The 12,276-nt window shown below is 41.2% G+C and overlaps 1 protein-coding gene across 1 annotated transcript in view; it reads left to right on the top strand.

The window, feature by feature from the left end:
• Positions 1-12,276, top strand: part of DYNC2H1 (dynein cytoplasmic 2 heavy chain 1) — a 224,903-nt gene that overhangs the window by 111,976 nt on the left and 100,651 nt on the right. Inside the window, exons 72-75 of the mRNA XM_038761670.1 lie at positions 3,790-3,855; positions 4,721-4,771; positions 5,650-5,727; positions 10,252-10,383. Of these exons, the coding sequence (XP_038617598.1) occupies positions 3,790-3,855; positions 4,721-4,771; positions 5,650-5,727; positions 10,252-10,383 (327 nt within the window). The remainder of the gene's footprint in view (positions 1-3,789; positions 3,856-4,720; positions 4,772-5,649; positions 5,728-10,251; positions 10,384-12,276) is intronic.

Here is a 12,276-nt window from a genome sequence, read left to right as displayed (position 1 = left end):
AGCTTCTCTGGGCCCCAGTTACTTCATCTGTAAAATGGGGATTCAATCCTATTCCCTCCTACTTAGGCCTGGAATGCCCTCCCTCTGCCCATCCGCCAAGCTAGCTCTCTTCCTCCCTTCAAGGCCCTGCTGAGAGCTCACCTCCTCCAGGAGGCCTTCCCAGACTGAGCCCCTTCCTTCCTCTCCCCCTCGTCCCCCTCTCCATCCCCCCCATCTTACCTCCTTCCCTTCCCCACAGCACCTGTATATATGTATATATGTTTGTACATATTTATTACTCTATTTATTTATTTTACTTGTACATATCTATTCTATTTATTTTATTTTGTTAGTATGTTTGGTTTTGTTCTCTGTCTCCCCCTTTTAGACTGTGAGCCCACTGTTGGGTAGGGACCGTCTCTATATGTTGCCAATTTGTACTTCCCAAGCGCTTAGTACAGTGCTCTGCATGCTCAATAAATACGATTGATGATGATGATGATGATGATGTAAGCTCTATGTGGGACAGGGACTGCGTTCGACCTGTTTATCTTGTACCTGCCTCAGTGTTTGGCATATAGTGAGCACTTAACAAGTCCCATTTAAAAAAATATTGAGCTTTTACTCTGTGCAGGAGCACTGTATTAAATGCTTGGTAGAGCACAAAGAGATTAATAAACATGAGCCTTGCCCTCAAAATGCTATCAATCCAAAATTCATTTATTTACAGGCGGCGGAGTTTAAGGATAGGTCCTTGGAGGGGTTGAATAAAGTGCTTAGCGGGCAAGGACTCAAGTACAAGAAGCAGCGTGGCTTAGAGGAAAGAGCACGGGCTTGGGAATCAGAGGTCATGGTTTCTAATCCCGGCTCTGCCACTTGTCAGCTGTGTGACCTTGGACGAGTCACCTAACTTCTCCGTGCCTCAGTTACCTCATCTGTAAAATGGGGATGAAGACTGTGAGTCCTATGCGGGGCAACCTGAATAGTTTGTATCTACCCCAGCACTTAGAACAGGGCTTGGCACATAGTAAGCGCTTAACGAATACCAACATTATTATTATTATTACATAGGTAATCCTCTAAATGACAAGCTCATGGTGAGCAGGGAACATGTCTACCAACTCTTAGAGTGTACTCTCCCAAATACTTAGTAAAGAGCCTTGCACACAGTAGGCGTTCAATAAGTACCATTGATGAAAATGCAATAGTGGGGGAAATAGGGAGGGAGGATGAGAGATTTGTCAGGGAAAGCTTCCTGGAGAAGATGCGATTTTAGGTGGTTTTTGAAGCTAGGAAGAGAGTAGCCATCAGTCAGTCAGTTGTACTTATTGAGCACTTACTTTGTGCTGAGCGGTGTACTAAGCGCTTGGGAGAGTATAATATAACACTATAACAGACTCATTCTCTGCCAACAACAAGCAGTCTAGAAGAGGAGACAAACACCATTTTTAAGGAAGGGAATTTTATGCTATCACCCTGTTTGAGTGTTCACTCCCTTACATTTTGATCCTAATCTATCCCATATTGTAACTTTTAATGGGGGGCAGTGTAGCTTAGTGGAAAGAGCACGGGCTTGGGAGTCAGAGATCGTGGGTTCTAATCCCAGCTCCGCCACTTATCAGCTGTGTGATTTTGGGCAAGTCACTTAACTTCTCTGTGCCTCAGTTACCTCATCTGTAAAATGGGGATTAAAACTGTGAGCCCCACATGGGCTGATAACCTTGTATCCCCTCCCAGCACTTAAAACAGTGTTTTGCACATAATAGGTGCTTAACAAATGCCATTATTATTATTATTATTACTACCCCAGTGCTTAGAACGGTGCTTGGCACATAGTAAGTGCTCAGCAAATGCCATCATCATTATTATTATTATTGTTAGTATTATTATTAATTGTACTGCTGTAACCCATGTTCTGGATTCATGTGATTCCATACAGCAATGAAATCCAATAATTATGACATTCCCCAAATGAAACACATCTGAACTAGGAACAATCAAGGTAGATTTTTCTTGTGCAAAAGGATTCAAGTGTAGAGATTTGGCATCCTTAACATTTAATAAGACTGAATTGTTTATTTTTTAGCATGAATAATGTTTTTTTCTGTTTACAGCATAGAATCATCAAAGAAATGCTTTGGTTTACAACACCCAAGGCATGTTTATACTTGGAGTTATAGCACCCATTTTGTAAAATTCATACTTCTGTGTAAGCAATATTTAAAATGCATGATGTATTCTCTGTCCAATAGAGATTCTCATGTGCATAGAAAAATCTGCAAGCACATTAATCATCAAGTAATGAGCTGTGTTTTTCAAGGTATAGTACACTGACCTTAGGATATAAACCACTTCATATTTTAGAGAAAGGATTTTGGCTTTCAGCCATCTACACAGTATTAAACTGCGTAGCAAAGTTTGCCATCTTGCTTGTTTATGGTTTGTTGATTATGTAAACCTCTTGTGGGCAAGGAGTGTGCCTACCAATTTGGTTGTATTGTGCTCTCCTAAGCGCTTAATACAGTGCTCTGCACACAGTAAGCACTCAGTAAATACCATTGATTGCTGACAATGTGACAGCAGTTGGCTCCCTCTAAACTGTGAGCTCATTGTGGGCAGCAATGTGTCTGTTGTTCTACTGTACTCTCCCAAGTCCTTAGTACAGTGCTTTGCACAGAGTAAGTGCTCAATAAATGTGATTGAATGAATGAATAAGAGAATAACTAGGATTTGGGCTAATAGTATGCACAACACATTGAACTGTAAGTCAGGTAACCTGGCAAAAAAACAGTTAACAGTAAATGTAGACATTTTAATGAAGCAAGCAGAACTAGAACAAATTGTTTAAAAGTTTGAATTTAGGTGTGCTAGCTTGTTTCTCTTTTAGCCAGTTGAAGGTTAGTAAATTTGATCTCCAGCACAGCCTGGTTATGAGAGAGCCAGATCCCAAATAATAGGCCTGATCCTCCCTCTCAGCTTAATGCTTGAGACAGGTAAGTAGTTGTGATGAGGAAACACTCTGCTTGAGAGAATGCCAGACCACAAATAACTAGTCATAAAGTCTTGTGCAACACTTTTCAGCAGGATAATACAGGTTCTTCTCCAATTCTTCCTTTGACTTTATTGCCCATGGGGTCAAAGAATAGGATCTTAGAAAACGCCTTCTGTGTTACCAAGATGGAGTCACTCTTGCCCACCACCCGGGCATTCCCTCCCAACTGAGTGCCTGAGACGGGTAACTAGTTTTGATGAGAAAAGCAAATAATAATAATAATAATAATAATAATAATGGTATTTATCAAGCGCTTACTATGTGCAAAGCACTGTTCTAAGCGCTGGAGAGGATACAAAGTGATCAGGTTGTCCCACGTGGGGCTCACAGTCTTAATTCCCATTTTCCAGATGAGAGAACTGAGGCCCAGAGAAGTTAAGTGACTTGCCCAAAGTCACACAGCTGACAATTGGCGGAGCTGGGATTTGAACCCATGACCTCTGACTCCAAAGCCCGGGCTCTTTTCCACTGAGCCACGCTGCTTCTCTAATGTAAACAGAATTAATACCCGTATTGCAAAGCCGTTTCTAGGGATGGAGGTTGGGGTTTCCAAGATCCTTAAGAGCCATGGAGACAGGGCAGTTTATGGAAAGAGCACAGGACTGGGGGGTCAGGAGAACTGGGTTCTAATCCTGGCTCCCTCCAGTTGTTGGCTGAATGACCTAGGGCAAGTCCCTAAACTTGGCTGCACCTCAGTTTCCTCATTTGTGAGATGGGGATAAAATTATTTACATCCTCCCTCATGCCGTTTCTTTCAGGCTGATCAACTGATGTTTGCTTTACATTTTGTGCGAGGCATGCATCCCGAACTTTTTCAAGAAAACGTAAGTGGAAGCAGAAGAAGTGGAACTTTAGTGATATGTACTAGGCGTCGGTGTCGTTCAGTTTTGAAAATAAATATGATTTTATATTTCCCTGATAATAGTCAAAATTACAGAAGTAGAATTTAGCAAAAAATCATATTCAACATACTTGCATGAGAAGCAGCTTGCCCTATTGGAAAGAGCCTGGGCCTGCTCTGCTATTCAGTTTTAATCCTGGCTCCTCCATTTATCTGCTCTGTGACCTTGGCCAAGTGTTTTCATTTCTTTGTGCCTCAATTACGTCATCTGTAAAATGGGGATTAAATCCTCCTCCCTCCGACTGGGTCTGTGAGCCCTATATGGGCCAGGGACTGTGTCCAATCTGATTATCTTGTGTCTACCCCAGTATTTAGTACAGTGCTTGACAAATACTGGGAAAAAAAGGACTTTTAGGGACAACAAGAGTGGTCTTGTCTTATGCTGTCCAGTCGTCTCAGAACCATAGCGACGCCATGGACACATCTCTCCCAGGACTCCCCAACTCAAATTAAACCATAAACCACAAAGTAAAAGCAAACAATATAAAACACCAAGCCACAGTAGAAAACAAAGTCAAAATATTTACCCAGACGTCAAACAAAAACAATAGACGTCATTGGGTAAATTAAAGAGGTTACTTTTCTACGATCCTGTAGAGACGGGATATTTCTCTTAAATTGATTCCCAAATAACACTTAATTTTCGAAAGAAGCAGTGATCAATTTTAATTGGGGCTCTAAGGTAGTATTTTTCTGTAACAATGAGAGGTTAAAATACTGTTCTGATGGTAAACTCTCTATTCGTGAACATATGTTGTGGTTCTCATGTTCTGATTTATTTTCAATAGGAATGGGATACATTTACAGGTGTGATTGTTGGAGATATGTTAAGGAAAGCGGTAAGTGTTTATTGAGGTTCTTGAACAGTGAAATGGGAAGAAAAACTATTGTCTTTGTAGAATTTGTTTTAATGCATTTTAAAACTACTGGTTAGCACCTGGTAAAAGAAATAATTTGATATACAGATTTCTCCATCTGTAAAATGGGGCTAAAAGTGTGTATTTTTCTCTAACTGTTGTTGAAAGTTCATTTGAAGGATGGTGAAGAATCAATTAATATGTGTGTGTGTGTGTGTATGTATATACAATCAATTACTATGTGTGCATATATATATATCTGTAGTGCTCTGCACAAAGTGCTCAATAAATACAATTGAATGAATGTGTATATATGTATATACATATATTCACACATATATTAACTGATTGTATATACATAGAGAAGCAGCGTGGCTTAGTGGATAGAGCACGGGCTTGGGAGTCAGAGGTCGTGGGTTCTAATTCTGTCTCCACCACTTGTCAGCTGTGTGACTTTGGGCAAGTCACTTAACTTCTCTGTGCCTCATTTACCTCATCTGTAAAATGGGAGTTAAGACTGTGAGCCCCACATGGGGCAACGTGATCACCTTGTATCCTCCCCAGCGCTTCGAACAGTGCTTTGCACATAGCAAGCGCTTAACAACAAATACCATCGTTATTATTATTACTATTATATGTGGGTTGAATGAGAGAAAGGATTCAAGGATGATGCCTAAATCAGCAGTCACCATTGCTGGATCCACTACTGGATTGTCACTTTATGGAGCTGTCTTTTGCTTGCTGATTTTTTTTTTTTTGCACCTCTGTTTTGATTCAGAAGTAACTGTTATCATGCTTTATTTTTCCACCCTTATTCTCTTAAATGTTTACCAGACTCTATTTTGTTTCATTCTCCTAAGGATTCACAACAAAAAATTTGCGATCAGCTTCCGTCTTGGATAGAGCAGGAACGGAGTTGGGCAGTGGCCACTTTAAAGGTAATAATAAGGACGGAAAATGCGATCCGTTTGGTTCTTGGATTAATAGATACATTGATTTAGCAGTGGGAGGTCACATCACCTGATATGAATGATCTATTCAAGCATTCTAACAGTAATGAGTATGGTTTGTATTAAACACCGTGAACTAAAGCCTTTTGCTAAAGGTGAAGCTCCCAGTCAGCGGTAGGGTGCTTATCCCTATTTGACAGGTAAGGAAACTGAAGCACAAAGAGAGTAAATGACTTTCCCAGGGTCACCAAGCAGACCAGGGACAGAGCGTGGACTCTAACTCCCAGGACTTTGTTCTTTCCACTAGGCCATGGAGCTGTAGGGAACGTACACTGACACCTAAGAAAATACCAAGAAACCCACAGGCCACTGAGACACAGCTAACTCATGCATAGAGCAAGTCAGCCATCAGATGATTAAAAAAAAAAAACCCACTAAAACGGTTCCTGTCTGCTTCTCTATGGTGCTGTTGTGGTGGGGTAAATTAGCAAGAGAAAGCAGAAAGATTCAACAAATAGTCGCATTTTGTGCAAATTCTTAGGGCGCCTACTCATCCAAATATTAATTTCTTCTTTATCTTTTTTCAATAAATAAGTTTGTCTCCCTGATGAGACTGTAAGCTCCTTGAGGGCAGGAATCATCTCTTCTAACCCTCAACTCTTATTATTACTATTATATGTGTGTTGAATGAGAGAAAGGATTCAAGGATGATGCCTTGAATAAGGATGATGCTTCGCATAAAATAGGTGCTCAATTATTACTATTGATTTAGTGGGCTTATTACTATTGGATTGTTTTATTCACTCCACCTTACTGGATTATAGGCATTCGCAATTGATAGTTGCGCTTGGTACATAGAACAGTGCTTGACACATAGTAAGCGCTTAGCAAATGCCATTATCATTATTATAGTTGGCAGTTTCTACCTAGGATCCATCAGTTGGTGGTATTTTATTGAGTGTCAACTGTGTGCAAAACACGTAAAGCGTCTGGGAAAATATAATGGAGATAGAAAACACAAATCCTACCCTCAAGGAGCTGATGATTGAATGGAGTACAAAAATAGTTTAGAGAGGAAAAAGATGAAGGCTAAGTGAATAAGTGCTTACATAATAGACTGCCTAAATTGATCTGGAAAAAGGAAAGTGGTTCTTACAGAAGTGCTCAGGTGGGAGGATATGAGCTGAAAGAAGACAGTTAATTGAGGAATGAGCCCTGATTAGAAGGGCTCTGACATGGAAGTGGCGCTTGCAGACAGTGAAGGAGCTGGAAAGGAAAAGTAAAAAACGTGGAAAATATAAAAGCTTACAGTCTGCAAAGCTACCAGATATCAAGGTTTGCCCAGAAGTGTCACCTTGGACAAGTCACTTAACTTCTCTGAGCCTCAGTTTCCTTATCTATAAAATGGGGATTCAATGCCTGTTTCCCTTCCTACTTAGACTATGAGCCCCACTTGGGATAGAGACTTTGTCTGCTTTGATGAACTCATAATCTGCCCCAACACTTAGGACGGTGCTTCACCCATAGTGTGCGCTTAACCAATACAATAATAACAGTAATAGTAAGTGCTGCTGGGAGTGGCTTAGGCTGTAAAGATACATTTGTTCTCTTTCACTTTGGATGGGGTTCCAGAGTGATGAAGTTTCCAAATTCAAAGTGATAGTATCAATTTTATCCAATGCATTATACCTGGGACCACTTGGAATTAGTTGAGGATGATAATAGTAACTGTGGTATTTAAGCACTTACTATGTGCCAAGCACTGTATTAAGCGCTGGGGTGGACACAAGCCAATGGGGTGGACACATCCCCTGTCCCATGTAGGGCTCCCTGTCTCAATCGCCATTTTACAGTTGAAGTAACCGAGGCCAGAGAAGCGATGTGACTTGCCCAAGGCCACACAGCAGATAAATGGCAGAGCCGGGATTAGAACCCATGACCTTCTGACTCTCAGGCTCATGTTCTAGCCACCGCGCCAGGATAGAAGAATAGGGGCTCCCCCAACACCCAACCACTTAAGATCACTGTTGTGAAACTGCACCTGCAAGTTCTTACCGAGAATAATCACAAGCGCTTTTACAAAATGCTTAGAAACAGGCCCTGTCTGCTTGGGGCAATCTAATGATAGGTTGAAAAAAAATAATTTCATTCATTCAGTCGCATTTATTGAGCGCTTACTGTGTGCAGAGCACTGTACTAAGCGCTTGGGAAGTACAAGTCGGCAACATATAGAGACGGTTCCTACCCAACTACGGGCTCACAGTCTAGAAGGGGGAGATTGGTTACTAGTGACAGCTCCGTCATTAGTTAGCTAATGAAAGGTAAAGTTTCTGGGTACTTTGTTACCCAATTGGACCCAGCCGAGCAGAAAAACATTCTGTTGTGATTATCTAGAAAGTAGTTTCATTGCAATATCGTTGTCTTGACCAAATTTCCTAATGGGCCCCGGGAATTTCTGAGTGAGGGCTGTGGACTTTTGAGGTGTTTGTTCCTGTGTCACTCCTCCTTACATCCCTCCACCATTTTACTTGGGTAGTGGGTGGAAGAGTTGGAAATGACATTTTTCAGTCAGGAAGCTGTAGTGACATCAGAATTTGGGAGGTGTCTATCAATCAGTGGTATTTAGTAAGCGCTTACTATATGCAGAGCACTGTTCTAAGTGCGTGGGAGAGTACAATTCAAGAGAATTCATTTATTCAGTCATATTTATTGAGCACTTACTCTGTGCAAAGCACTGTACTAAGTGCTTGGGAGAGTACAATATAAAAATAAACTGACACATCCCCTGCTCAAAATGAGCTTACAGTCCAGAGGGGGAGACACATATGAATAAATAGATAATTTTTGTGTCACCCTCCGAGTCAGGACCTTTGAACCAGCACCCTAAAGATTGGTGTTGATTACCCAACTCAGTACTCTGCCCACAATAATTGTTTAATAAGTACTCTTCATCATCAATCGTATTTATTGAGCGCTTACTGTGTGCAGAGCACTGTACTGAGCGCTTGGGAAGTACAAGTTGGCAACATATAGAGACAGTCCCTACCCAACAGTGGGCTCACAGTCTGACATTACACAGCACGGTTCCTGCTACTAAGACATTGGGATTTGCCCTTCTGAAGTTCTTTAGAATGAAAATTTGTCTTCAAACACATCTGTCCTGTGTCAGCATGGCCATAGTGTGAAGTGTTTTTATTGAGAGATCCCCTTTAGGTAAAGATAATGTTATTTTCAACGGTTACATGTAGTGACTGTTTTTAAAACTATTTGCTAATTATGGTAGTTCAGTCTTTAAAACAAAAAAAAACACCTAAAAATGATTATTAAATGAGCTTTATTTCCTGGAGAGATGAGGGTTGCAGTTGTTATAAATCTATACCCCTTAGCTATAGTTTAATTAAATTCAAGACCATCATAATATCCAAAGTAAGTTTATATATCATTGATTTTAAGATAAAAATCAAAGAGTCAGAAAATATCATCTAACTTATCCCTTTTCCTTGAGGCAGGCTACATTCAAAATAGTATAAACAGTGGTCTACTCTTTAAAAAAACAAATTCTGCCCTGAAAAAAGAAAATGCACCAATTAAACTCGGCAAAAAGCATTCTAATGTCTCACAAATCACAGCCAGAAATTTATTTCCACTATTGAAGTCAAGCGATCTCCTGCTGCCAACAGATATCAGTTATTCATCTGCATCAGTCCAAACTGAACAAAACTTGGTTTCCAAGGGTAAGAAAGAATGGGCTTAACCCACAGCAGAGAGAGTGATCTAATTTCCCTACTATCTACATTCCAAAAAATTCTATTTAACTGTATGACCAAATAGGTGGCTAATTTTAATTTGTTTAAGGCAAATGGATAAATAGATTTTTTTAGGGTTCAGAGAGAGGCTCACTTGAGAAAATCACGAGATGTGAAATACAAAACACATTCCACTCTACAGACACTAAAATACCCCAGAATTGGTGCTCAGCTGAATAAATTCTACTAATTTTCCACCTAGTTGTCATGACAACCTTTCCCTCCACAGGGTAAGGACAGTTGTGTAGCCTTGGTGAATGGAAAGATGAACTGATTTCTTCTCGATAAGGGGGATGTTTAAAAATGCATTAACCGGGTGAAATACTATTTTGTGCTCTTCAGTTCCGAGTTTAATAGTTTTCTAGTCTTTCTGAACAATTTTATCTCAGAGACAGCACAGATCCAAGGTGAAAAGTATAAGTGCATTTCATTGTTTGTATTGATCACTTTTTGTCTATCCTGAAATATTTCTCCTAACTTAAAAGAAAGCGATGATGCATGGCCTGTAGAGACAATGGTGTGTAATTTTGGATGATCGCTAGAAAGCCATTGATGTGATAGAAAAAGTACTTTGTAACACCAGTCCACAGTAGATCATAGAAGTACGTAGCCTACACTCAGTTTTCAAACCGCTTGGTAGAAGCCGTGGCAGTGTAGCTGTCATCATTTTAAAACAGGTTTGTGCATGTGTTTGTCTGCCTTTTAGATCTCCCTTCCAGGTCTTTATCAGACACTCTGCCTTGAAGATGTCGGGCTGTGGCGTCCTTACTACCAGAACTCCATCTGTGAACAAGAGTTCCCAACCATCCTCAGAAAGAAAGTGTCCCAGTTTCAACAGGTAAAACGTAGTCCTAAAGGATTTTTAAATATCCCTAACCTATCTCCCGATTAAGAACCAGTACTGCCTTGTGGACAACGTGGCAAGGTGAAAATCCTTATCAGTAAATAAAATATGTGATTTTTGAGACATGGGCCAAATTCTCGTTCGGGGCGTTCAGGCTGACTTTTAGATTTACTTTTTTTTTCCTGATGGGAGTATTTTTACTTTAAGGTGTAATTGTAACTATAATTCTATGACCATGCCCCTCTTCTCTGTGGTAACACTATTAGCGTGTGTACAGCTTTGAGGAGGAGGCTACAGAGAGATTTTTGGAAGTGCTTTAGAGAAGAGAGAAGTATCGGGTCACAGTTACTGTTTGTTGAGTCTGAGTGGGAACAGAAGTGGGGAGGGAAGAAAAAAAACATTTTAAAGTGAGAGAAAAACTATCCTTAAATGACGGGCATACCTGTGGACTGCTGAGAGGCAGAGGGTGTTGGATAAATCAGCTTCATGTGTAGCAATCTGGAATTGGCAGCTCTATTAGAATAAACTTTGGGAAGAGCACGATTGCAAGAGGAAGGTAAAAGAATGGCAAATAATCTATTGAGTGTGCTGTACTAAGCACTTAGGAGAGTACAATATAACAGACACGTTCCCTGCCCAGAACAAACTTATAGTCTAGAGGATTAATATAAATAAATTACGGATATGTATGTAAGTGCTGCAGGGCTGGGATGGCGGTGGGGGGGGGGACATGAATAAAAGGAGCAAGTCAGGATGACAGAAGGGAGTGGAAGAAAAGGAGAAAAGGGCCTAGGGAAGGCTTCTTGAAGGAGGTGTGCCTTCAATAAGGCTTTGAATGAGGGGAGAGTAGTTATGTCTTGGATACGAAGTGGGAGGAAGTTCCAAGCCAGAGGCTGGATGTGGGCAAGATGTCGGCGGTGAGCTAGCTGAGATTGAGGTACAGCTAGTAGGTCGGGATTCGAGGAGCAGAGTGTGCCATCTGGGTTGTAGTGGGTTGAGAAGCAGCGTGGCTTAGTGGAAAGATCCCGGGCTTTGGAGTCAGAGGTCATGGGTTCAAATCCTGGCTCCCCCCAATTGTCAGCTGTGTGACTTTGGGCAAGTCATTTAACTTCTCTGCACCACAATTACCTCATCTGTAAAATGGGGATTAAGACCGTGAGCCCCACGTGGGACAACCTGATCACCTTGTAACCTCCCCAGCGCTTAGAACATCACATAGTAAGCACTTAATAAATGCCATTATTATTATTATTATTATAGTGGGAGATTAATGAGGTGAGGTATGAGGCCAAGGCGAATGAGTGCTTTAAAGCCTATGGAAGGGGGTTTCTCTTGGGTGCCAAAGTGGATGGGCAAACACTGGAGGTCCCTGGAGAGGGGGGAAATACGGCCTGAGCGTTTTTGTGGAAGAAGGATCCAGGCAGCAGGGAGAAGAGTGGACTGTACTGGGGAGAGGCAGGGAGGTCAGCAAGGAGGCTGATACAGTAATCAAGGCAGGATGGGATCAGTGCTTGGATTACCATGGTAACAGTTAGGATGGAGAGGAAAGGACGGATTTTAGCGATGTCGTGGAGATTGAACTGCCGGGATTTAGTGATTGAATATGTGTGTTGAATGAGAGACAAGCCAAGGGTGACGCCAAGGTTACAGGTTTGTGAGACAGGAAGGATAGTGGTGCTGTCTACAGTGATTGGAAAGTCAGGGGAAGGACAACTGCAAGGTCTGTCTTTACCACATGAAAGGAATTGCCTGTCGTTCAGGCGCATATCTTTTCATCCACACTCCCCATTGTTTACACCTTCTTCCTAACCAATGACAATTATATTTGGTCAAAGTCTAGGACGTGTCTCAAAGTAAAACCCCCATGATAATATTTTTCGGAGATTA

The sequence above is a fragment of the Tachyglossus aculeatus genome, chromosome 20 (genome assembly GCF_015852505.1).
Source record: "Tachyglossus aculeatus isolate mTacAcu1 chromosome 20, mTacAcu1.pri, whole genome shotgun sequence".
Classification (NCBI taxonomy): domain Eukaryota; kingdom Metazoa; phylum Chordata; class Mammalia; order Monotremata; family Tachyglossidae; genus Tachyglossus; species Tachyglossus aculeatus.
The sequence above is the reverse complement of the archived record's forward strand: the minus strand, read 5'-3'. Positions and strand labels throughout refer to the sequence as shown.